The sequence below is a fragment of the Xiphophorus maculatus genome, chromosome 5 (assembly GCF_002775205.1).
Source record: "Xiphophorus maculatus strain JP 163 A chromosome 5, X_maculatus-5.0-male, whole genome shotgun sequence".
In the NCBI taxonomy this organism is placed as follows: Eukaryota; Metazoa; Chordata; class Actinopteri; order Cyprinodontiformes; family Poeciliidae; genus Xiphophorus; species Xiphophorus maculatus.
Window position 1 is genome coordinate 27,108,275 of NC_036447.1, and position 26,211 is coordinate 27,134,485.

The 26,211-nt window shown below is 39.2% G+C and overlaps 2 protein-coding genes across 2 annotated transcripts; one reads left to right on the plus strand and one right to left on the minus strand.

Moving 5' to 3' along the window:
- Window positions 1–2,294: 2,294 nt before the first annotated feature.
- LOC102224859 (cytohesin-3-like) lies at window positions 2,295–14,932 on the plus strand. Its single transcript, XM_005809602.3, has 13 exons — window positions 2,295–2,403; window positions 4,987–5,069; window positions 5,162–5,226; window positions 6,130–6,196; window positions 7,106–7,224; window positions 7,491–7,571; window positions 9,873–9,985; window positions 12,278–12,426; window positions 12,637–12,748; window positions 13,051–13,127; window positions 13,388–13,459; window positions 13,620–13,774; window positions 14,007–14,932. The coding sequence occupies exons 1-13, from the start codon at window positions 2,385–2,387 to the stop codon at window positions 14,086–14,088; spliced, it is 1,194 nt and encodes a 397-aa protein (XP_005809659.1). The 5' UTR covers window positions 2,295–2,384; the 3' UTR covers window positions 14,089–14,932.
- Window positions 14,933–16,202: 1,270 nt separating this feature from the next.
- On the minus strand, window positions 16,203–25,968 carry LOC102227192 (protein FAM83F-like). Its single transcript, XM_014472726.2, has 5 exons — window positions 25,326–25,968; window positions 21,487–21,654; window positions 20,286–20,407; window positions 18,390–19,105; window positions 16,203–17,873 (listed from the first exon to the last, which is right to left on the minus strand). Exons 1-5 carry the CDS (start codon window positions 25,803–25,805, stop codon window positions 17,827–17,829), a joined length of 1,533 nt encoding a protein of 510 aa, XP_014328212.1. The 5' UTR covers window positions 25,806–25,968; the 3' UTR covers window positions 16,203–17,826.
- Window positions 25,969–26,211: the final 243 nt, after the last annotated feature.

The following is a 26,211-nucleotide window of genomic DNA, read 5'->3' on the forward strand; positions in this document are numbered from 1 at the left end:
AGATCCTACACTCTTCCATAAGTGGATGAGGAAATTTAAAGGTAAAATAAATATGTTTGCGTTATAAACAAACCTGATTAGTAACATGCATGCAAACACGCAAGAGCCAACACACACAGAAACACCAGAGCAATTCAGACAGTAATGGCAGCTAGCAGCAAATTGCAAAAACTGGCTCATTTTTTGATTGATGACAAATAAGACATATTGTTCCACACAATAGTCATCAATGACAAACACACACTATGAATAGGGTAATGTTAGCCAGTTCAGAAAACAATAAAATAGAAAACAATTTGAGTTGACGGTAAACAGTCACAAAGAGCGACGAATACAACATCCATACAGACACAATAACAGAGAAGAGTTTTCTTTTCCTCTGTTGCTACTTGCTCTTTTTATAAGTTCCTTGGGATGAACTGAACTGAGAAAATGAGCTCAATTAGCTAGCTAGCTAATGCTAATATTTCACTACATCTTTTTCACACAGTACAAATACACACAATGAGGTGAAAATCTGAAGATATTTACATGAATCAGATGTTGCCGTTTAGCAAAATGGTTCGTTGTGTCCTTGGGCAAGACGGTTTAGCTTTTACCGTATCACTAACAGATCTTTCTTTTGTTGGCCTGTCATTAGCAAGAGCTGTGGGATCTGGGAAAAGTTTGTTTTTTTAAAAATTGAGATAGAACTGTTTTAAATTCACAGGAACATAAGGACAAACTGTTGTAAAAAAAAAAAAAAAAACAGCAGCAGACAGAGTCCTCTAGAGGGGTGGAGACGTAAAAACAAAGTCAAGCATCAAATGGGGGAACCTGTTGGGTTTAAGTGACTCTCAGGTAAAGAAGACAGAGTCACAGGCTTAAACTGGACAAAAGTTAGACTGAGCTCACCAGCCAGAACCTGGTTGATGAGCCTTGGCTGATGGGGCTCAGTTGGGCCCCAAAAAACTATCAGGAAGACCCCAGCGAACGGGCCAGAACCAGGGCTTTCACATGCTAACGTTTGCTAATGTAATGGGTCTTATAGACATAATGAGGTCTTACAAATTACAACGTTCATCTCAACATCTGTGTTTTATAGCTGATTAATGCTGGTTAAGGTCTAAGGATAACAATAACCTCCAACTCTACTCTACAAAAACACCAAATCTCACCAAGTATTTTTTTAACCTAGTTTCTAGTGCAAATATCTTAGTACACTTAAAATAAGAGAAAAGTTAACTTCATTAATGTACAAGTAACTGTTCAGCAATGATCATACACTATGTCATTTGTTTTCTCTCCACTTTCTAAGTTTTTGTAGCGTAGATGTAGATAAAAATTAATTTCACAGTCTGATGTGGTATATTAGACTGAACAAAATAACTGACTTTGGGTGACATGCGAGGTCACTGGTGACAGTGAATTATTCCTTAATATTGATGGTAAAGTGCTAGTTCCACTGGCAGGATATTTCACTTATTACATGGGAAAAGTATATTTTTATAAATGACAAAGAATATACTTTTTAAATTAATATTCAAGAATTATTGACGTCAAACAAACAAGCTCCCACATCTTGTTTTTGAGGTGTCAACTTACACAAGGTTAAGATAGCACAGATTTGAGTTTTGTTTTAAATTTACACGTTTGTTTCACACAACATGAGCAAAGCAACTGTGTAAATGACATTTCATATGTACTCATGTCCTGCTTGTTTTTTTTTTCTGGTTCTGCTTCAGAAAACAACTAACACACCCAGCAGCAGCACCCGTGATTTTGTTCGTTGACCAGAAGATGGCACTTTAGCACCACCTTCATCCTGGACTGCCATACTTTAACCTCTAACAGTTGCTGTTCTCGGCTCACACAGACCTTGTTCTCCTTTCAGCATTTTTTTTGTTCCCTTTTTAGCTAGAACTCCCTCATCCCTCGTTTTGTAAAAAATAAATTCTGACGCAACTGCAACTTAACCTCAAGAAATCTGAAATGCAGCAGCACGTACACAATTAACAATATTTCAATGTGCGGATGTATCGGGTGATTGTGTTGGCCCTTCCGGTCGATGTAAACACCGTGAATCTGATGCAAATATGCTAAATCTGACTAGACCTTCATTAGAAACACATGTGTTCAATGCTGAATTGGAAACAAGCCCTCCACCTCCTAGTTAGCAGTAAATAAAATGTTAATTTAATACCAAATAACCCTTCATGTCTGCAGACGTTGACAGAATCAGGTGCTTTATTTTGAAAAGTTGCTCATGTGTTGGTCCTGTTTCTACTGATGGATGAGGAAGAGGTGTGGTTTAAAGTCAGCACTCTGTTGCAGCTGCCCAACACTTCTCTGAGCTTTTCTCTCTACAGCCGCCAACATTTCTTTCTTTACTTTTGGGGCCATAAATGACCGATTGCCAAATGGGTAAGAGACGCTTTGGTGCTTTTGTCGTTGTATGCTGAAAATGTTATCAAGTAACTTTACATATTCAGGTAGAAATATAAGTGGTTGCCTTTTTTTAAACTGCCTTTATATGCACAAAAAAAAAAAAGAAATCTATGTATAAACTGTCAAACAATAACAACAAAAACTAGTGACACTGTAGAATGACGGAGGGAGTACTTGGAGGTGATATCGGATCTTGTTTCAATTTTTTATTTTCATCTGCAAATCTTTGTGTGTTTTTCCTCAATATTTCTTAATACGCCGAACAAACAGATGACAATGTGGCAACAGTCTTAGATTTGGTACACCAGATTACTCGAGCATTATTTGTCTTAAACTATGTTTTTATTTATTACCTCTCCACTTACTGAGTTTTTGTGGTATGAATGCACTTATGATATATTTCACAGTCTGACCTGGTATGCTAGACTAAAAAAAACAAACAAGAAAAAACAGCGTTTGGGTAACATTTCATGTCACTGGTGCACTTGTTGCTGTTAGCAACCAGCCTTAGAAAAAAAAAAAGGACCCTTCTCAGCTGAAAATGCAGAAGAGACACTCATAGTCACTCAGAGGACTGCGCATCAGAGGTCATAATACAAAAAAAACAAAACAGAAGTTGTTATCTAAGATTTAGAAAGCTATACAGTCTAGTTTTTAGTTTCAAACAAGGTTACTGTAAATTTGCAGCTTCCTTTGTTCATCATCAGAAACCCAGACTGGGTGTATTTGTGACTTTAAGCTTTTGCTTCTCAAGATGAGCAGAGGAAGGGTGGAGAAGTGGAAGTTGTGGTCAGATCATTAACAGCAAACAAGTCACATATTACTAAGGAAGGGCTGGCAGCTGCCATTTCTGTAACTACATATACATATATATATTTATATTTATATATATGTATATATAAAGATGCTTTTAATGCCATTTTTTTTCCTCCTGGCTGATAAGAAACTGAAATGATTTCTGTTCTTTTATGCTGATCAGTTTCCACTGGAAATGGCCGCTGCACATGAACTTTTGAATGGTTACAAATGTTTAAGCAAATACTACAATAGCGCAAGAAATGAAATAAATAAAATTTGTGGGGAAGTCAATTCTCCTTCAGATCAAACTGAGTAACCAGAAAAGCATCATGGTGGTCTTATGTTTTAAAGACCGAAAGAAAGCTGGACTGGCTGTTAGATGCCGACAGTTTACTGCAAAGCGTTTCTGTGACACATGTAGATCTTAGATCTGTGTCACATTTTTTTCTTTCGCTCAACTTTTAATTAACCAAATAGCGTTACGTACCCGATTCTTTTAAAAGACGTGTAATCTAAATGTATGTTTCTTAAAGGCAGCAAAAACAACTTAACGTCTATCATGCATTAAAAAAACTGGAAAGAAGTACTTATGGTAGGTTTAACATCAGTCAGATGCTTAAATGAATATTTATTGCGAAATACAGCTTTGACCTCCGACCTGTCAGATAATTGGTCAACAATTTAAGATAATGTGTTTACAAGAACATTAGGAGGAAAGTCAACATCCGATTGAGAGAGAGAGCGCTGATGGACAGTCAGGGCAGGCGACACGCGCCGAACAAGAAGCCTGTTCATATCGACAGAGGAGACGTTTTGCAATGTGGGAATGTGGCAAAAGCCGGAGGGGAAGCATTTCATCCACCACATGTGGAAACAGAGGCGGGTCACGCGAGCGATTCAGTGCCGCTTCGGCTCACTAACTAAAACGCAAAGTCCTTCCTCGAGAATGAGATTCTCTTTGTGTGTCTCGTGTTAACTGGGAATGCAGTTTGTAGGAAAACTCAGCCCACAGGAAGCTGTCCTCATCCAGTTTTAGCGCTCGGCGTCGGCCTGAACAGGTGTGACGGTTTCACAAAAATAACAACGTCACGCAGTTCGGATGTCTTCTTTTAGAACATGTTTTCATCTGGAAGAGACGTATTAAAAGTATCTGTACAAAGAAACAGCATGCTAGGGGAAATTCTGCTTAATTATTGTTATAGGGGAGTTTCTCCTCTCCACTGTCGCCACATGCACGCTCGGATTGGTGGATACTAAACTGAGCGGAACGTTTTGTCTGATAACTTTGATCAATGGGAATGTATGGCTGGTTGAATTGAAATTACTTTTCTTTTTTTTTTTTAACAAAGTGCCTTGAGTCTGCGTTTGCTGTGAATTGAAAAGAACTGCGAGCTTCACCGCATAAACACTGAATCTTACTAAGTAGTTTTGGTCGAGTTTCTCTCTGTAATGTCGATGAAAAGGTTCTAGCTGTAAGTCAATCTGCCAATGGAACTAACAGTTTTTCCATCAATGTTAAATAATTTTTAACTTAAAGCAAGCTCATGTTTCTTAGGGAAAAGTTACCAGTAAGTAAGGTTTGTCTTATTACAAGTGGACCTAGATATTTGTACTAGAAATTAGAGCGAAAAGACAATATCCGGTTTAGATATTAATTACTTCTCCTTTTGGCAGAAGTTGCAGACATGATGGAAGTTGTTGAAGAACCAGGACTCAGAATGACATTTCTTTTTTTTTCTTTGTTCTAATATTGTTGCTCAGTTTCTTCAGACTTCACAGCTGATGAAAGGCTGGAGATCGAAAGCATCAAAATGTATAAAAAGGACCTTCTGGACGACATCCAGGTAACGCTTCCTCAGACGCCACCTTCCTCAGACGCCGAAGCGATTCGCATTTCATGCGACCTGCGTCTGACGCCGCTTTGTTCTCATTGCAGAAGTTGAAGTTGGAGATAGACAATGTCATGTCAGAAATACTCAGCTTTGAGTCTACAGAGGAAAGGTGAGTGCTGGTCTGGGAAAAACCCTTCGCCTCTTCTACATACCACACTTTCTTTCAGAGTATTTGATGTCTTAAATACCTGCCAGACGTCCCACTTATCTGGCAGGTTTTCTGAAAGTCTGTGGCTTTGGTCACTTTTTGAAAACTTTTTTTTTTTTTTAATGTTCCCCCTCCTTTCTATTATTTGTGGGGAAATTAGTCTTGTTCATCTGACAAAACAAAGCTCATTTGAGCAATAAATCCCTGAGAAAACGTCCTAACACAATTTAAAAAGTCAACTTTCCACACAAGGCTGAACAGAACTGAACTTAGTATTGTGTAAGTCGCCTTCAATTCGCTGTTTTAACAGTGCAGTGATGAACAAAGCTTTGTTTTCACTATTTTCTTCTAACCCAAAGATGGCTGCTCGCACTGAGCCAGGTTCTGGTTCTGGTTCTGCTGGAGGTTTCTTCCTGTTGAATGGGGAGTTTTTTCTCTCCACCGTTGCTACATGCATGCTTGGTGTGACGGATTGCTGCAAAGACAGCAGCACGAGGCGAGCGATTGTCCATTGTTGCTACAAGTGAATAATGCGAGGCAGTGACTCAATGCAATCGGCTGCGTTTCCTGACAGAAACGTCTTAAGCTAATTTGAATAATAAATGGAGCTCAGTGCACCATTTGTTCACTGGGATGAATTGGAATGCTTGTGCAATTGAATCGAAATGACTTCTTTTTGTAAATAAATGACATTTGTTGGGAATTGGCACTAAATCAGCAAACCGAGTTGGATTGAGTGGGTCTTTAGGATAAAAATCGTCTCAATTTTGTTAAAGATTTGAACAAACCTGGCAACGCACTTAGCTTTCCCTCTGACAGAGTACATAAGACATAAAGTTCTCCATAATATTTTCTGAATTACAGCAAAACTATTGAGAAGAACCAGCGGTTTTTAAACGGGAAGAAGAAATTCAACATGGACCCAAAAAAGGTAAGACAAAATATGAGATTTTTCTCAACCTGCGGTTGCTGAGGCGCCGTTATCACTGAAAAATGAACAAGTTCGCCTCTTGCTTTGTCATTTGTTTTCCCCGAGGCCTCTTTGCTTCTTAGCGGTGTGAGTGTGTTTTAGCCGAACACACTCACAGTTGTGTCGTTTCCACTTCGCTCCTCTCTGTTGCTGTAAGCCTGTGAACCGCGCCGAACAGAAAGCCGCTGCGAAGTTTCTGTGGTTTTGCTGGAAGGTCAAGAGTGTCGCTGTAGTAAGATCAAAAACGGAGGAGCTGAGATGGAGACGTTTGACATTCGGGTGGGTTAGGTCGAGTTTGAGATCAATGCAGTTGTTTAAATGGCTCCTTTTTACTTCCTTCAGGACAATATATCTAAAGCAGGAAGGGAAAGCTGCAATACCTGCCAGCGGTAATGAAAGCACATTAGATCACAAAAACACGAGCTCCCACGTACTGCAGACTCCAGAAAGGTGTATCAAAGCGGTTACGTTTTTAATCAGGCTTTCTTCTCAAAGCCCTGCGATGGAGCAGAAAGAGGAAGAGAGATTAGTTTTAAGGAATTGGGATTACGGAAGCTGCAAGCCCTCGTTTGCCAGCTACAGATGAGATCATTGAGAAACCAAAATGTTGCGTGGAGGGCAAGGTTCGGGAAAGCTGCATCTGCTTCGACAAAATCTAATAATGGAAATGATTTCTGCTGACTCCGAGCCACAGAAATTGCTTGAAAAAGCTTTTTTTTTTTTTTTGTAGGATGTGATTTATAACATATTTCACAAAGGAATCTGCAGCTGGTACAAAACGAGCATGACTGTGACAGGCTAAAATCAGAATAGTTTTTTCTTTGAACGCTCCAAAGCTCTCCTCACGTACACTGTCCCATTTTCCTGCAGGGCATCAATTTCCTGGTGGCGAACAAGCTGCTGGACGGAACCGCAAAATCCATTGCAGAGTTTCTTTACAAGGAGGAGGGACTCAACAAGACGGCCATCGGAGAGTTCCTTGGAGAGAGGTGATACACAGGGGGTGGGGGGGCAGAAAAATAAAAAAGCAAAATAAAAAAAAAGAAAGTGGACATGGTGGATTAAAAAAAGGAGAAAATTCAGAGAAACCCTTATAACTTTATCTACAAAAAGAAGATTTTCTTCTATTCAAAAGCTGACAAAACAAGGCAAACTGTAAAGAATAATGTACGCTGTGTAGAGAGAGGAGGGCTGCAGTCGGCTGGTTTTGCTACAAACACCTTCAGGGGTTTAATTCTCCTCCTCCGTCACACAGGGAAGAGCTTCATCTTCAGACCCTGAAAGCCTTTGTGGAGCTGCACGAATTCGCTGACCTCCACCTGGTCCTGGCGCTCAGGTCAGTCTCCTGCAGCTTCAGTTTCTTTGCACGACGTTAAGCACTGTGGGTTGTTCAAGCTAACGTTCACCACCCAGTTTACCCACGGGAAGCTTGCTAACAGCCAGGGAAAAAAACGTGGGTACGCATCGTGTGCGACACATGGGGGCGCTGCGATAGAGTGGGCGCCAAAATTATTTATAGTCGGCATTATCTATGTTTAACAGTTGTTGGTGTGTGTGGAAACAATATGAACATTGACAAAGGTATGGCACTGATTGTTCAATGTGAAAGTTTAGCTCACATTTTCTTTTAAATAAGCTCTGTAAAGTTCAAATTGGTAATAGTTCCCTTAGCTGTTGCAGAAAGATGCTACATGTTAGCTGATTTAATGTGAAAGATTCCAAATTGCAGTAGTAACTCGAGCTTTTCAGCTGAGAAAAATCCAACAACCGATGGTTAATAGCATAGCATTGTATCAAGTAGACACAAACATTTTGATTTTATTTCAATAACTAAAAAGTGCCTTGTATTTTCAGAAGTGAAAACAAATGTGAAAGAGCACAGCGGCTGATCAGTCTAATCTTTGTGTCACTTCTCAAAAACAACAATAATAAAAAAAATTATTGCAATGTGAGTGGACCATATTTGTCCATTTTCCCAGTAACTTTTATACAATTTTTGCATTTACAATTGGCATTAACGCATTTTGATCCAAACGTTGGAGTCAGAACAGAGAATCTGTTTTAATTTACAGTTTGGTGCAGTAGATTGATGGGATGCTGTTTCCTTTTAAACTCAAGAGTATGCCTCAGCATGTACCGCTTGCTTTAAATTGAGTCTAATTCACAAAAGGCTTAAATAAGAAAACTAGTTAATTTTGAGACTTATGAAAGACACACTCTTGCATTTCAGTGTTTGTTTTGATGTCCAATCGACTGGAAAATGTCCAATGCCAACGCCTTAAAAAGGGACGTTGGAATGCCCCGTCCACGGAGACGTAAGCAAATAAAAACTGGTTATTGTCTGAAAGTCCCGATTAAAAGTTTACAAGTTCTAGAGCCGTAGCTCAGGACAACTTTGTATGAAAATTATTATAAAGTTGGGGGAAAAGGAGAAGTTCACATAAAACTGTTTATAATGGGCATCAAAGAGATTAAACCAATAAGACAAACTCTGAAAAAAAAGACACAAGATGTTTCATCCAAGGATGAAATATATATAATCAAATGAAAAATTGTACAGTATCATAACTCATAATACATTTTTTGCTGGATAAAACCAAGGCCTTACCTAAACCTGACCACAAACCAAAGGGGAGAGGCGGACTGGTGCCAGCTCTGAAATGTCAATGGACGTAGAAAGTCACGTACGACCGACACCAACCTTTCACCTCACACACCACAGTCACTAACATTTTTAACATAACCTGGTTTATGGCTGTTTCTGCTCACCACTATCACTCATTAATGTTTGTGAGCATGTTCAATATGAGCTGCAAAAACAACTTTTACTAAAGACAAGCAACCAAGACTAATGGATTTGCTGTACATGACATTTTACAATGTTGTCCTAATGTCCTACTTACTTCTGTTACCAAAATGAAACTTTTTTTCACTTGTCAAAACACACTGACATGACTCTCTGACATATGCTCTATATTGTGTTTTATATTGTGTTTTCGCAACAGAAATGACACAAACGCAGCAAAAATGAATACGGTCGTTGAAAATGAAGGCTACCATCCGCAAAGTTAAAAAGGGAAAAGGCTGCGGTTTCAGATTTAATCTTTTTATTCTGCGACTAAATGTAGTTAAATAATCTTTACGATCTAAATGTCAAAGTGATATCGTCATTGCTGTTTTATGTAGATATCAGACAGTTCAGGATATTAATTAGGGGTTGGAGCTAATGAAAGAGCTCGGCTAAGAAAAGTCAGTAACGTTTTCAAGCTTCAGTTAAAAATAAAACAACAAAAAAAAAAACAGTTTCCTGACCACATCAGCACGCAGGTAGATATATTTTCAGAACAGAAATAAGCGAGCGTGATAATAAGAAAGATATTTTTAAAAGTCTGGACTATAGATAATCCTAAACAGCTCAAAATTTTTGTAAAACTTCTGCAACAGTAGCCAGCAGTCATTGCCTCAAACAGAAAGTGACATGAAACATGCTTAGCCTGCATCATCAAAGTGGTCAGATGGACGTGTTGAGGCACATGTTGAACGTGCAGCAGCCAGACCAACAACCTACAGTCGACCTACTCACATCTCGGGATGACAAGCTGCTAAATATCACCGTGTTGTGGTGTTTATGTGACAGACAGTTTCTGTGGAGTTTCCGTCTGCCGGGTGAAGCTCAGAAAATTGACCGGATGATGGAGGCCTTCGCCACGCGCTACTGCGACTGCAACGCTCATGTCTTCCAGTCCACAGGTTCATTAAAACAAACCTACCTCCTCTCTAGATTGCAACTGTGTGTGTGTGTGTGTGTGTGTGTTAAGCTTGTGCGAGTGCAAGAGGGGATATTTTTACATGATCACACCAGAGCTTTGGTCCTCACTGCTTTTCTGACTTTTTTTTTTCCACCTCTCTGTTCAATGGCATTTATATATTTATATGGACCTACAAAAAAATAAAAAACTGTTACAGAAAACTTTTTCACATTTAAGTCTCTTGAAAGCCACAAAGCGGCAGCGCATTTCATCAAGATTTTAAGTGGTAGTGCCAACATGAAGTAGCACGTAATTGTGAAATATGAGGAAATAGACTTTCAGTTATTTTTACAAATGCAAAATGTATTTGGTCCCTGTGAGTCAATTTGTCACTGCAATTAAAACCAGAGGTAATTTGAAGTTCTTTCACCAGCTTTTCACAGCTACTGAAATGTGTCACACTGAGTGGAAACCATCTACAAATAAAGAGGATCTCGTCTGGAGGCGCGGACTGTGTTGAGGTTTTACATTTTAACCCATCGCTAATGTTTGGCAATGACGTATGCACTGCGCCAGTTCGCCGTTATGAAGTTTACCGGAAGTTGTCTGCGCTGTCAACAACCACCTTCGACTTGCGAAGCGTGAAATGCCAAACCGAACCAGATGGCTGTTAATGTCGATTCAAGGAAGCGTGACCAACACGGACTGAACGGCTTCACTCACTTCCTCCGTTGCCATTTCTAAAACTACAGGCAAGACTGCAATTATTAAACAGCAACGTCGTCGTTCACAGCTTCTCCTCCTGTTCGCTGATTGGTTGATATTGTACCAGAGGAATCCAAGTCAGTGGGAGAAATCCCAGAGGGAGCTGTGAAGCGAGACTACAATCGAGCGGAATCACGTAGGAAGGCAATGGCCATGCTAGAGCTTCCCTGTCCCAGCTCAGGAAAATGTCTTCAGTGTTTGTTTTTCAAGCAGACATAGCATGTTGGATTTTGTTCCTTTGTTTTCCTGGGCATTATTATTCCACTTGTTCACATTGTCTCCTATGTCTTAGACTTAGACTGACTTTATTGTCATTTTGCATGCACAGGGTGTATACAGAACGAAATTTCGTTGCATACGGCTCAGGACAGTGTTTTGTGGCTTGTGGCCATCTTTGAATTTGATTTCTTCTGATTTTCTTTCAACGTTTACCTTTTCAGATCAGATATTCAAAAACATTCTCCCACTGTGTTTCCATGAAGCTTCTCCAGAGTTCCCATGGGCCTCTTGGCTGCTTCGCTGTTTAATGCCCAGAGTAATTAAGGATGATGGATCAGACAGTGCTCTGAAGGATTGTTGAGAGCGTGAAATATTGTTTTATGACCTAACCCTGCTTTGAATTTTTCCACAAATCCTCAGTCTGATGCGTTTCCTTTACTTTACGATGCTGTTTGCTCACAAGTGTTTGCAGAACAGCTACAATTATCATCAGAGTAAAGTACACACAAGTGGACGCTATTTACTGATTACATGACTTCTGAAGACAAGTGGTGGCACTGCTTTTTTAAAGCTTCTGTAGTAGAGGCAGAGAGAGAGAGAGACAGGGGTGGAATACAAAGGTACACAAAGACTTATACAAGTTGTTTTGAAGCAATACACAGCCTGGGCATTGCCTTCCTGTGCTATTAAATTTTGCTTCACATACATTCAGAGCTTTCACCCATTCACTTGAATTCCTCAGGTAGATATTCGACCAGGGCAATCAGTGAACAGAACGACGACGTCATTGTTCTAGAATTGCAGTCTGCCTGTAGTTTTAGCGATGGCAGCAGAGGTCCGTGTTGGCAATGTTCCCGAATGTTGAACATTGAAAGGCTTTGATTCGGCACTTCTCTCTTCGCATCGGAGGATGGTGGTTAACAGCACAAACTATTGCTGGTAAGCATCATAGCGTCAAGCTGGAGTGTTGCATGCGTCACAGGCATACGTTTGCAATTGGGTTAAAATTTCAAACTTCAACAGAGTCCGTGACTCCAGTAGGGAAAATTTCTCTCTATAGGCTGGAGCCCAGGGTAGAACAAGAGGCTGGTTTTCACAACGCTAAAGCCCCCAAAACAATCATATTACCAATACTTTAACATTATGCACTACTTTGTTGTGGTATATCATAATCAATCCCAATAAAACATATTGAAGTTTGCTTTAATGTTAAAAAGTTCGAGGTACATAATTACCTAGGCAAGATAATATTTTCTTGATCGGTTTCCTTTGAATTTAACATGTGCTTTCCATGCCTCTTCAAACCCAGACACGTGCTACATCCTGTCGTTTGCCATCATCATGTTGAACACGAGCCTCCACAACCCTAACGTGAAGGACAAAACCACCCTGGAGCGATTCATCTCAATGAACAGAGGGATCAACAACGGCGAGGATCTGCCCAACGACCTTCTCGCCGTAAGACCCTTCAGCTTATTTCAGCCATGAAACTTTTCAACATAAAATGAATTTAATGACTTTAGATTGAATCTTACTCTTTAGTTTGGTAGGGGCAGTGAGTTTTGAAGGCGATGTTCATTATCCTAACCGGCCTTGCTAATGACGGATTAGCCCACAGGAGCAATTGTGCCACTGTTGATTTCAATTGTGCAACTCTTGTGCTCTTAGAAACTCTACGAGAGCATTCGCAACGAGCCTTTCAAAATCCCAGAAGACGATGGAAACGACCTGACTCACACATTTTTCAACCCTGACAGGGAAGGCTGGCTCCTTAAACTCGGCAAGTCCCTGTTTTACATCGTTTTGTATTAACGCAGCTAGTTTATTAAATTAACAAAACTCTGACCAATCCAGCATGTGCCGAATGACAGCAGGAAAGTACAGAGGAAGTCTTTCGAGAATAACTCAACTTTGGACTGTTTGCATGGAAACATAAGTGGCTGGTTGCACAAGGCTTCAATTGGCGCAAACAACCTCAGTAGTTTTGTTTTTAGCGAGGGAATTTTTATCAAGCCGGTGTCCGGTAATAACCGGCAGCATATGGAAAATAAGTTTAACTTCTGCTGCGTCTTCGTATTTCAGGAGGTCGTGTTAAAACGTGGAAAAGGCGATGGTTTATCCTGACAGACAACTGCCTCTACTACTTCGAGTATACAACAGTAAGGACTTAACCGTACTACAGACATACAATAGTTTATGAAAACTTCTTCAATGAGCAAACACTGAGAGCTAAAGATAGAGAAGTACAAACTAAACAGTTTAAATATTCAAAGGCAAAGTGTTTTTCAACCTTATAAACACAGCTTTTCTATGCGTTTCCTTTAAGTATTAGTTTATTCAGATGACATTTCTCTCTTCTTTTTCTTCTTATAAAATATAACCTAATGTAATCTCTCTCTTCAAAATGTTTATTTTTCAGGATAAAGAACCCAGAGGTATCATTCCTCTAGAAAATCTGAGCGTGAGGGAAGTGCCGTACCCTCGCAAACCGGTAAGATTCAGAAAGATGTTCAACACGTCCTTGTTTTAAAAAGCTACTCAAAGCTGTCTGAAACTGAAAGGAGGACTTCTTTGAGTTAGTTATTTAGTAAAAAAAAAATTCAATATTTATATTGGATTAACTCTAATGTCCGAAACACAATGTCACGTAGTACTGTCTGGAGCTGTACAACCCCAACAGTCACGGGCAGAAGATCAAAGCGTGTAAGACGGAGACGGACGGCAGGGTGGTGGAGGGAAAACATCAGTCCTACACCATTTGTGCCTCCAGCGCTGAAGAGAGAGATGCCTGGATTGAGGCCATCAGGTCAGACAGCAAACACACCAAGCATATTCATATACTAGAGCCTGTGTGGATGTCCACCCCGACCTAATCCTGATCGGTCAACTCAGAATATATTCCGAGGGGGAATTGGAAATTCTAGTTGAGCATATCTCTGTTGAGGACATTAAAGTAATGGCGGATGATTTAGTCTACGAAAGGTCTAATAAACGTAAATCCACAAACAACTAATGTCAACCGTCTTTACTGGAAACAGGGCGAGTATCACCAAGGATCCGTTCTACGACCTGGTGTCAGTCAGGAAGAAGAAGGTGATAAACCAAACTCCTCAGGACTAAGCGCCGCAGGCGTCCCCAGAACTTCTACATTGACGCCGCTGCGCCGGTTTTGCATAGGCCTTCGTTCAGGGCTGCCTGGAATTACCTCGTCGCCACGCACGGACATAAAGGGGCGCGTGAAGATGAACGAAACCACACTGACATTGGGAACTTCTCTTTTCATAAACCGAGTAAAGACTTTGTCAAAAGGTGAAAACGAAATCAAGTGAGTCAGTATTAGCGCGACAGTCCAAAGGGAATCCCTCAAGGGTTCCTCTGGAACTTTGCAATAAGGTTTTTAGTCAAAACAAAAATGTCTTTAGCTTTTTTGTTGTTGTTGTTGTTGCAGAAGTCAGACGCTTACAGGAGTGAGAACTACCGTTGTGGGATTGTCTTTATGTGACTTAGTTTCATAACCCAGAGAGGAATAGAACATGTCATATCTTATCATGAATGCAATAAAAACATCACCATGTCTGCTTTCTCACAGCTGTCATACAGCTCTGACACTCGCAAAGCAATACCCAGCCTTCATCTTTTGTCTGACAGAGAGTCGACTAAAGAGTTTCCACCTGTAAAATATGCCAGTTTACACAGAAATCTTGTGAAAAGTGTAAATGAGTTTGAGGAATGATCTTACTTTGGTTTGTACTTTATAATGCATGTAATTATTAAAGCAAAAATGTCAAAAGATTGTGCAATAGATGTTACCACTCAAATGTTTCATTGTTTCAAGCTGTATTGTGTTGCCTATCAAGATGTACATTATACCTTCTACACTTTATCTTTGTAATTACAGTATTGTGGTTTTTTTTGGTGTTCCGGTGAATTCATTGTCGAATTAAAAATATTCATGTAATAGAAACCGAAGTGAATTCTTCTCTTTTTTTCTTTTAAAGTTCAGGAATAGCCAGTCCACAGCTGCGTTCTCAGTTGAATGCTCTCTAATTTCAACTGAACTTCCTCATTGTTTGCCGTTTCCATGCGAGCTGGGATGGTTCCTTCACATGCCTTTTGAGTGTTTGACCTTGTTGACCTCCGTGGTTAAATTGTGAGGTTTTAAAAGCATACGAGTATAACTTATGAATTACGGCAGTTAAAGCGACGCAAAAAGGTGTTTTGAAGGTCTTGTGTCAGGTTTCTGAATCTATCGTCATGTTTCTGAATCTATCGTCATGTTTCTGAATCCATCGACACTAAGCACTTTATTGAGAACACTTTACAAAAATTCTTCCAACGGCAAACCTACTACAAATCACTGGTATAATTAGGTTGCTGTAATCCTCCACTCATCCTCAAAGCACCTAGGCGTGGCGTTTGAGTTGATTGCTTCAGAAAAACTTGCATGCAGTGTTGCATGATAAAACATTCACAGGAAATAACACATTCTCGTGCCTGATGGTGTGTGAGTAAAATTAGCCGATGCATTATTGTGAGAACGTCTCTTCCTGCTGCACCTCAAACTTCCTGTTTCAGTATTTCACCATAACCTGCACCCCCACCCCACCCGCCCTCGTCCAGCTCGGTGTGCAGTTCCCATCAGAGCACTGGTTCCCCTTTGAGCGTTGGGCGACTGCTTAGCGGCGTGCAGTGGTCAGTTTGTGAAATGCAAGTCACACGTTTCTTTTTGCTGCGGTTCACGGTAAAATACTGTTAAAAACAAAACAACCCAGCGTGTTAATGGTTTCTTTTCTGTTAAATAATAACTTGTCGATGCCGAAGCACGAAACTATTAAACAGGGCAGTTGTGTTTCAACAAGCATACGAGTCTGATTGGATGGCTTTTGAATCTTCTGCCACAATGAACGGCGGTATTTTTTTGGACAAGAAACCAACACAGGTCACCAGCACAATCTGAGGAGTTTCCTTCAACACGTTTCAAACTACTTTCAATGATTAATTGAGCATGATGTCCTGTTTGATAACTGGGATCAACTGGAATGTGATTGAATTGAAATATTCTTTTTGCAAACTGCTTTGCGACGCCATTTGTCGTCACAGCAAATGGCGCTAAAGAAATAAACTGGAGTGGACTGGACGGGAAAACCTTCGGTCAAGAATCCGTGAAAAATTCAAACGTAAAACAGGATAAAGAACAAAACACCAAAATTAATTAGTGCATTAAATAGACGTAGTGGATAGCAGATTTATTGAAACATACAAAAACAATAAATGATAGGCATCGAACCTTTGTCTATATCCAACAACCCAACATGCCACTAAATGGGTAACACAATGTCTGTTCAGCTCATTTCCCCCCGTCTGTTTATTTAAGTGCTAAGGCTTTGAGGATTTCTTGTTTTCTCCTATGACTGAACGTTTTAGATTTCTGTGCTACATTTTGATTCAAAGTTACTTGTGCGAAACAGTGCAAAAAGAGTTAAAAGTCTGTTAAAGGTCATCACAGTATATATTTTTTAAGTTTAGTATAACTTAATGCAGTTTTTTTTTTTTATTTCAAGTGCAAAGAAATAAAACCAACCATGTTGTTGTGTTTGTGTATATTTTCACACAGGCTTTTCTATCAACTGACATCTGCTGCTCTGTCGCCTCTTCCTGTCACCAAAATGAGAGTAATCTGATGGTAAGCAGTTCTCTGATAAAAATAAAACACAAACACTATCATGAGGTTTCACACACTGTAAACACACACCATGCAAAGGAGGGCTGCCTACTTCAAACAAAAGGGAACTTCTTTTTTTTTATGTAGCACTGTCCGGAATCAAGAAAAATACCGTAAAGGCTGATCGTGTTGCTGAAAAGAAGACAGAGGATTCTGGGTAAAAATGTGAAATTAAAACTTGAAATATATCTCTTACGCTACAATCGCACTTCTGATGGCTGCTGTTACAAGCTGGTGGCAATTACCGGCTATTAACCGTTAAACTTCACACACCGTTTGTGGTGCTCAATATTTGTGTTCAGTGCATCAGGTCCAGAAACCTCTGCAGAGTATTTCTTTTGTGTGGCAACTCAAGAGTAGCTCATCTTTAGCATTAAAAAGCAGGTCTATGTCTCTTTAAACACCTCTACTTTAAATTTGCCATTGTTAGGAAAATTAATGCGTCGGTTGAGCAGATACTGATTCTATTTTCTTAACGTCATCTATCTGCAAACGGCAAAGAAAAGCAATGCACGTGGAGTCATCGTTCAGTACATAATCATACATGTGGGCAAAAATAAAAGTAAAAATGACCCGAATCAATAATTACAGATCTAATCTGTAGTCTGTTAGCAGCAATATCAGTAGTGCGTAAACTTTGTTTGCACACCAGGATTCATCATAGAAATATATGCTTGGTATATTTTGAAGAGTCAGCGTGGCTGAATGGGTCTGAAAAAACATTTTCAGATGCAATTCATCGCAATTAATTTAAATCTGAAACCAAACAATATCCCTCTAGGAATCAATGTGGTTTTTCTTATTCAGGCGTGACACATAAATACTTTCCCTGAACAACTTTAAAAATTCACCCATGATTGCAAGAAAAAAAATCCAAAAAAAACAAACCCAGATCCCTAACAATGTGGATTCAAAGGCCTCAACATATATGTGATTCCAGAGATTCTGCCAGATCAGCCTCATGAAGCATTAGGCTCCAGATGTGAAACCAGTAGATTAACACCTGAAGGACTGGACATTCATCTGGTCTTCATTCAAACGTGCGTGACGTTGCAGTGTCCCACACCAGCTCCATTTCCTCATCTGTTTTAAGAACATGCGACTGTACGCTGTTGAAAGTGTCAAACAAGTTCAGCTCAGGACGCTGTACAACCTGATTTTCCATGACGACGACTCTTCAAACCTGTGGAAAGAAGAAAGAAAAAGATCATTTAAAAAGTTGGTGAGATGAAACGCACTCAGAACCTACAGTACTTCAATATTAAATGAAAACAAACAATAAAAGCTAGTGAACTATTTTCATGCAAATAGAGAGAGAAGTACTGCCGTTTGAAATCTATTTTTGTTGTGCTTTAACAATCTTCTATATTTAGTTAAAAAAAAATAAAAAATCGTTTAGATGGCTTCATGAAATATACACGAGTATATGGAGTGACTGGTTTGACTCTGGGTCTCACTGATCATTTTTAATAAATAAATAGGTACAGATTATAATATTAGCATTTTAAGACCATTTATCCATATAGCAGTAAAAAAAAAGAACTCATATGATGTCTTAAGTCTAAATGAGGCTAAAAATTGAACCAAACCTTCTTACATTCACATACGTTACGCTATGACTACAGGCATGTAGTCCTGTCCCTTCAGAGAAGGGCTTTGTGAAGGGACAGGACTAGATTTTGTTACATTAGGCACTTACTTTCTCTGTCATGTGACGTGTTGACAGTTTGCTGAGACAATGTTCTTTGGTCCAGTTTAGAAAGCTTCTTACTCCCTTTGGTTGGGCTTACCACAACCACTGTGGCACCGTCTTCCAGTTCATTGGGATGAGTCTCTGTCGGTGAAGGACTCCCTGTATTTTTAACAGAAAGCTTACTCGGAGACTTTTTCCTCGACAACTTCCAAGTAAAGCCTCTCTTTTTCCCCCCAGATACGTTGTTTGGCGTCTTGAAGTTCTCACTTGGGGCCTCTGAGGGCAACGGACTCTGCTGGTCCAGCTTCAGACTGCTGGCCACTCGAGGCCTTCCCTCGTCTTCGCAAACATCTGCGAGACCCGGCTTTGTTCTTTCGTCATGCAGAGATCGTGCAGGAAGTGGAGAACCTCCGAACAGCAGCGAGTATTTGGGATTGTAGTATTTGTGGGCAGGAACCTGGATTTCAACATTCCGAGAGTCTCCGAGGCTCACCTGGAAACGGGATGTGGTCGCCGGTAACGGAGGGCGTTTGGGCTCCAGTTTGGAGCGAATTGTGGCGGTCACGTTGGCAGCGGGGGGACTGACGTGAAACTCCTTGTAGAGGTCCAACTTCTCTGAGATGGCGTACAGCTCACGGAAGTCTCTGTCGAAGACGTCCACCACCTGCCCCGTCATCACAGTGATCATGTTTCGGTCCATTCGGGAAGCAGACCAAGAGAAACTGGAACCGAGATAAGAATAAAGACAATCGTCAATGCTCTTCATCATCTCTTTAGCTTTAACTGGGTAATGTTAAGCTGAATGGGACCAAGCATTGGTATTGTCCATTCACGTACAATCTAATTTAGGGTTTTTTAATATGGTATAACAATATGCAGCTTTTTATCTACAGTGACCACATGTGGCACACTGTGAGGTTTCCTGGTGTTGGACATGGACACTTTGACAGGTAGAGGATTTTTGGATTGAACCATAACATTTTCAACTGATAGAAGACTTTCTTTTACATAAAACACTAAGAGTAAGAAGAGACCACAAAGTGAGACATTGGTACCAAGTAAGATGTTACTTTAATAGCAACAACTATTTTCCTAACGTCTAAAATGAACAATGCAAAAGCACATTGGTAGTCATGGAGGTTGTAAAGAGGTATCATGGCATATTAAACCTTACAAAATAGTTTTTAAAATAATAATTAGGTGGTGCTATGTGAGCTAACGTTTTTAATTCTGTATTTGAAAACAGCTGCTTTATGCTGGCACTTTTTACCCTTTGGGTCTCCTTCCGAAACAACAAAAGAAAGATTTTTCGACCTGCCTTGCCTTGTTTTGTTGACACAGTCAATTGCTCATTGACATTGCTGAAACAACATTAATAAATAACATAGAAGAAACGTCCACCACCTTGAAATTATTTGTTTGATTTGGACACATTAACAACTATTAACCATGCTAAAGCTGGAGTGAATCAAGACTGTATTTCATTACCTCAACTTCAAAATCTAAACCACTTGGACTGATCCAACTTGATTTCTGTTCTCACTGGAGGTTCTTTAAATCACATTTTGAGATTTTTGAAACATAAAACATTGGTAAAAAACAAAAAACAAATGGGACTTTATTAACGCTCCTTTTGCATTCAGATTAAGAATTACTCTACACCGATCAAGAATTTGTTCAAATACAATTTGTCATTTGTAAAATCTTCACACAAGTTTTATTGCCCTAACTTGTATCGGGAATATATTTCAGGATACGTATTTAGACATTTGAAATACATTAAACAAAATGATTGTGTTTCATCATCAATTTTTGGTTTATAGAGGATGCAATGAATTAAAACTATAAAGAAATCTAAATCTTATACTTTTTTGTTGTGTGGTATAAAACAAACACTCTTACCTGTAAGAGCCAAAAGCAACTTTGTCTCCATCCACCAACATGTATTTAGTAAAAAGTGAACCAGGGAGTTTACCAAAGGACATATTGAAGCCAACTCCTTGAAGCGATCTCGCTCGGATGAACTGCAGGTTAGAGATGGGTAGAACGGGAAATAACACAGACAACATGTGAGATGTTTTAAACCAGAGTTTAAAGCAAAACCAAACTGCAAATAGAACTGGAGATTTAGAAAGAACAATATAAAGCATCATTCATAATAAAATAACAAAACATTCATTTCAGTGATGTGTTGATTTCTTCAGTCTTTTAGAATTTCCTTTATGTTTTTTTTTTTTTTTTTACAACCAGTCCTTCTTTTACTTGTTAAAGATGAACAAAAAGGATGAAATAGAAACAAGCTGACTTTCAGCACCACAACCTTCTAGCTTACATAATGCAAGTAAAATATTTTTAGGAATTTTTTTTCAAAGATTCAGCTCTTTTGGCTTGGCTCCGTTGAAATGTACGGGCCCAACATGACTTTCATGTAGTTTTCACATACAATTTTATTTGAGCCCAATCTGGTAAATATGAATGCTTTGTGTGTTGGTGATCAAATTTTTATTCTGCTTTTGAGAGAAAAAAACAACAACTCATTTTTCTATAATTTTGGTGACAAAAAAATAGTTGCTATTCTTCAAAAATGTAATAAAACGTTTGAATGAAACTACACTTTTAGTTTCAGTTTGCAGAGGTATGACAGACAGATTCACTTTCTTTTTCTGATTTGTTTTTCTCCTTCTGTCCTCTCGATGCTCTCACAGTTAAATCCAGAAGCCTGTCTCACTCATCCTATTGAGATTCTACCCTTTTCATGTTTTTCTTACATAATGTTATGACCAGTCTGCCTTTGCGTGCAATTAGCGGCCTCTTGTGGCCACCAAAAGTAGTGCTTATGAATTCTCAGCAGCAGCTACAGTGAAGCAGTTCTGACCATTTGAGTAAGTCACCTAATTTCCTCAGAAAGCTCACAGAGTATTGGTAGTGACATCAACAAACGGCTTGGTAAGTTTGATTTAACCTCGTCACTTTCTTTAATCTTTCAAAATTAAGTTGAATTTCTAAAAAAATCAGTCAACACTTCCATTTTTTTTCTCTTTGATGGCACTTTTTTTTTTTTTTTTTTACTTAAAATGATGCCTATGTAAAAGTGCTGACTAACCCGGAGGTGCTGCGAGCCAATCTGAAGCCTGCAACACATGTCCAGGAAGTGAGGAACAGCTTGGTCGTCCAACACAATGTAAACAGGCACAGACCGACGGCAAGCTGCATCCATCAGGTCCTGCAGGATGTGGATGTCTGTGAGCATGTCCATCACTATGGCGATGACCTGCAGAGAGAGAGAGAGAGAAAAAGTCCAATAGTCTGTAGATCTATGTTGTTGCAACTGGTACATTTTCTCTAGAAACCTACGGTGAAATTGGTGGGTGTTGCATCTGATCAAGTCTGTTAAAAAAGCAACTACACAGTAAACAAAGATTTCTGGGGTTTCTATCTGTGCTCTAATTAAAATATAAACCCTAATAAGCTATCAGACACACTGCCAAAAGATTTAAAAAATAAAAATCAGAAGATTTAGACTTAACTTTTGCTCATTTCTTTGGCCCACATCCAGAATCCCACCTTCTGATTATAGAGGGAAAAACTGAAGGTCTGGACGGTGAGCAACAGGAGGCTGCCAGAGAAACCATGCAGTGACGCTAATGTTTCTCAGCCAAAATCCCTGAAACACACTGATGCTTTGCCTGCTTTGATAAAGTGCTAAAGACCCTTTGAGTTGTTTTTTTCCCAAACAGCTCAAGAGTAGAAATTGTGACGCGAGTAAAAATTAGATGTGTAAATATGTATAATGTGGAACATATTTGAATGAGACAATTGAGGATGAGATTTAATAAGCTTCGTCTTCTTCCTTCTCGGTTCTGAATCTGACATTGAAGTCTTGTTTTTGTTTTTATGTATAATTATTATCATGATATATGATTTTTTTTTTGTTTTCTTATTTCTTTCTGATATTTTATTTGTTCAAAATAAAGATTTAAAGTACACACCTCCTTCTGCTGGTTTCTTTTAGACAGATTTGCCAATGCTGCAGATGAATCTTTTAACTACAAAACTATTTTAAGTCCTAAATCCATCTGTTGTGTAAAAACCATGTGCCTTTTTTTGCTATAAGGGTCGTAATAACTACAGGTTTAGCTTTCACCCAGTAAAAAGTAAATAGATGCTTAGAAGTTACAATACACAGCAAGTATCCATCGAAAAGTAAATGCTTGAAAAACAAGCAAAAGTAGTTTTAAGACATGTTTGAACATGCTCCGCACAAGCTAGCAGGAAAAGAGCGGGAGACAAGTGACGTCACGGAAACTATTTCCCTTTAAATGCCAGTGTTTTCTTGTTTTTTTTTCCTGTTTGGGAGCAAAGGCCTGCTGGTACCGCTCAAAGGAAAAATGCTGAGCAGGCTTGGTTAGGGTAATAAATTGAGCAACAAGTTACGGCCTGCAGACAGTTGCGCTTTATTTGTTGCAATCAAACAAACAAAACACATACAAGAGAAATATATAGAATAAAGTCATGTGCATATAAGTCTTACAAATATGCACTTTGATTCTATATCACTTTTCAGTGTGTGTGTTTTCTGTTGTAAAGTCAAAATTTTGCTGACTGGCTTAGTTTCTGGCAGGTTTAAACAGAAACTTACCAGTTTCTATTTTCCTATTTTTTATTAGGAAAATGTATTTTCATAGCAAACACCTTACAGTGTTACTAAAAGCCTTACTAAAATTTAAGGCTATCAAAAAATGTTTTAATACCATTATCAATGAAATTTAAGACCTGTATCACGACAGAAATGTATAAAATAATACATCATATTTTATATAGTAGCAGTGCCAAGCTTTTTCTTTTTTACACAGAATTCACATAACATCGTATGGTTGGCAACAGAAGAGAGCCAGTGGCATTAAATTTACACTAAGATGAAAAAAAGCTAGCTAGCTAGAAAGGGTATATTAGCCTTAGAGTGTGATTTGAGGCTAGTTAGCGGTAGCCTCAAATCACAGAACGGAAAGAATATGTCTGCGTGCGACTCAAACGTTTGCCAAAAATAAACTATATCGAATATAAAAGATTAAACAGCGTTGCCAAGATAACATTTAAGACCTGTGATTACTGTATTTAAGGCCAACTTACACTTTTTAAAATGAATTCAAGGCATATTAAGGCCTTAATTTTAGATACATGAGTTTAAGGCTTTTTAATACCTAAAAAGGATGCACCGACATCATGTAAAATATAGAAATACAATAAAAGAAGGAGGAGGAGAAGAAGAAGAAGCATACACTACTATTACTCTGAGTTATTCTTAGAACCCTAAGAACAAGCCAGGTTATTCTTCCTGGGGTTACAACCCAAAGTTAGTAAATTAAAACTTTGAATCAGTTGTTACCTACATAGCTAACATAATAACTGGAAGACATGCAAACGATTAGGCAGTGAAAGACATTGCAAGTCACTGCCTTTATATCAAGCAAATGGTTGCCATACCACTTAGAAAACCAGTAATATGTTGTCATTTTCAATCAGGAAGTTGTCAAAAAAACAATTGTAAGAATGTTAGCAAGCAAGTCAGAACCACTGAGGCAAATAAAGTGAAAGCCAAACGGGCACATTAAACAACAGAAGACGAAATAGGGATGAAGACAAAGGAAAAAGACAAGGGTGGGACTTCAAAAGTGTTCCAGGAAAATGTGGAGATAAGCTAGGTAATAAAACAATAAAAACTAAAAACCGTAAATTAGAGTTTCACTCTCCTGACCCACTTTTAAAGGGGAAAGCTGAGGCATTGCTGGCCAAAGGGGGGGAACACATCACTGCCTCGCTGTGAGCAAGAGGAACGGATGACTCAGCTCAGGTCCGGCACTGAATGAGTAAACACCACAGCTGCCTGTTGCGTGGTTACTCTTATTCAAGTCCAAAGTTACAAGTTACAATGTTACAATCACTCAAAGCTGTCTCTAAGCTAAAGTTTACTCTTACAGGCCTTCACCTTATGAAGGGAAGTAAGATTTTCAGATGTGGGTGTATCCTGGGCAGATAGTTTCTCTGCTGGGTTTTTTGTCTTTCCATTCCAACTCAATGTTTTTAAAAAAATGACTGGGAAAAGAATTCGGTAAGCTAAGCTACAAAGTTTGTTTGGATACAATGTCCTACTATATTATATTTCTAAGTCTGTTGGAGTTTCACGCTTGAAGTTGGATTATTTGTGCCAGGACAGTCACACAATACTCTCTTTTACCCCACTGACTAACAAAAGGGATAAGAAAGTCCCATGTTTCAAGTTGTAAAAAAAGGTGATGTCATTTCCTGTAAAGACTGACATACAAATCTGAGTTTTCCCTTTATTATTAAAGAAACTCCCACGTTTGGACTTAATTTCTAACACTTTGGCATTAAAAGCATTTGCTCTCACTTAATTAATTACTTTTTATATATAGCTAATATTGTAGCTAATAATATTAGCTATATATAAATATATAGCTAATATTTATATGTATAGCTTATATTAGCTAAGAAACATTTCATTAGTGTTAATTTACCTTTCATTATTTAAAAATGACTAAAACCTTTAGAATGCTTCAAGGTCCATGATGAAATATGCATATGATGAAAAAAAAAAACAAGCAAAAAAAAAAAAAAAACATACATTAACTTTTGGGGTAGTGTTTAGTGGATTAAACCCTTTCAAGAAATAATGCAGAAATATTCAATCCAAACAAAACTTATGTTCAGAGGGCACTAAACTACAGCCCACTGACCCAAAGCATCTTTGTCCTGTTCATTGCACATCTGTTCCTAATGGCTTTCCATCTTTTTCTGGATGTATATGGGAAAATGTAAAAGCTGAATCTTTTGCTTTGCATCATTGTGTAAAACAAATGATCCATAAATGAAATCTAATAACGCTTTGTAACCCTATTCTCTAGGTCCCTGGACTCTCCTCACCTTGCTCGCCTCCTGGATGAGCCGCCGCACCACCTCCTTGATGTGCGGTCCGTTGTCTTTGGGTGGGTGGGTGTGCACGGCCACCCGCGTCACCCCTTTGAAGAACCCCCCGCTGGGCCAGCCGATGTCCAGCGACGGGACCTCGGTGTCCGACATCAGTGGCCAGTAGGTAGAATGAACCCCTGAGTCCGCGTCGGCTCCAGCGGCTCCCTGTTCCGCCGTCTGGCTGCTGCTGCTGCTGCTGGTGTCGTTAGAGTCATATTGTTTGAAAGTGCTCACGAGAACTTTAACTTCCCTCGCGGACAAAAAGTCTTTCGCGTTGTCTTCCTTGAGTCGCGTCTTGAAGGCGCCGTCGCCATTCTTCAGCAGCTCCTCGATGGCAGCACGCTGCTCTTCGCTGTAGTAGAACTCCGGCTTGGACTCCGGGACTTTGACACCGATGTGCCCGTCCTCCATGCACATAAGCTGGGATTCAGCCATGGCTACGGAAGCCCTGACACCCCTAGGGAGGTCAAACTCTCCCTACTTTACTGACAGAATCTTCAGAGTGTTTACCTTTGTGACCGCACTGCTAAAAAAAAGAAAAGAAAAGAAAGCTGGGAAGTTTTCTTACCTGACCGGGTGCGTCAGAGGTGGGACAGAGAGCGCGTCTCAATCTGTGGTGCTTTCAAGTGCTAATGGAAAAAAGAGAACTGTCCTACAGCACAACGAATTGAGTCAAATACATCTTTTTTAAGGATTGTCTAAAATAGCTGCTGTGTGCTGGGAATAATTAGGTTGATTTTCTTTAAATCAAATATCCTTGTTAATCGTTCACGTGTGATTTTTATCTATTTGAACGAAAATCGCCTGCAAATATTTAGTATTGATCCTCGTTCTGCACGTT

What these genes read in the sequence shown, in the direction of transcription:
- LOC102224859 (XM_005809602.3), top strand. An exon ending in TGCCGTACCCTCGCAAACCG is followed by an intron (nt 13,460 to 13,619) that starts GTAAGATTCAGA and finishes AATGTCACGTAG; the next exon opens with TACTGTCTGGAGCTGTACAA. An exon ending in GCCTGGATTGAGGCCATCAG is followed by an intron (nt 13,775 to 14,006) that starts GTCAGACAGCAA and finishes TACTGGAAACAG; the next exon opens with GGCGAGTATCACCAAGGATC.
- LOC102227192 (XM_014472726.2), bottom strand. Translation starts at nt 25,805, where the DNA reads ATGGCTGAATCCCAGCTTATGTGCATGGAGGACGGGCACATCGGTGTC. An exon ending in TTGGCTCGCAGCACCTCCGG is followed by an intron (nt 20,408 to 21,486) that starts GTTAGTCAGCAC and finishes TCTAACCTGCAG; the next exon opens with TTCATCCGAGCGAGATCGCT. An exon ending in GTTGCTTTTGGCTCTTACAG is followed by an intron (nt 19,106 to 20,285) that starts GTAAGAGTGTTT and finishes TCTCGGTTCCAG; the next exon opens with TTTCTCTTGGTCTGCTTCCC.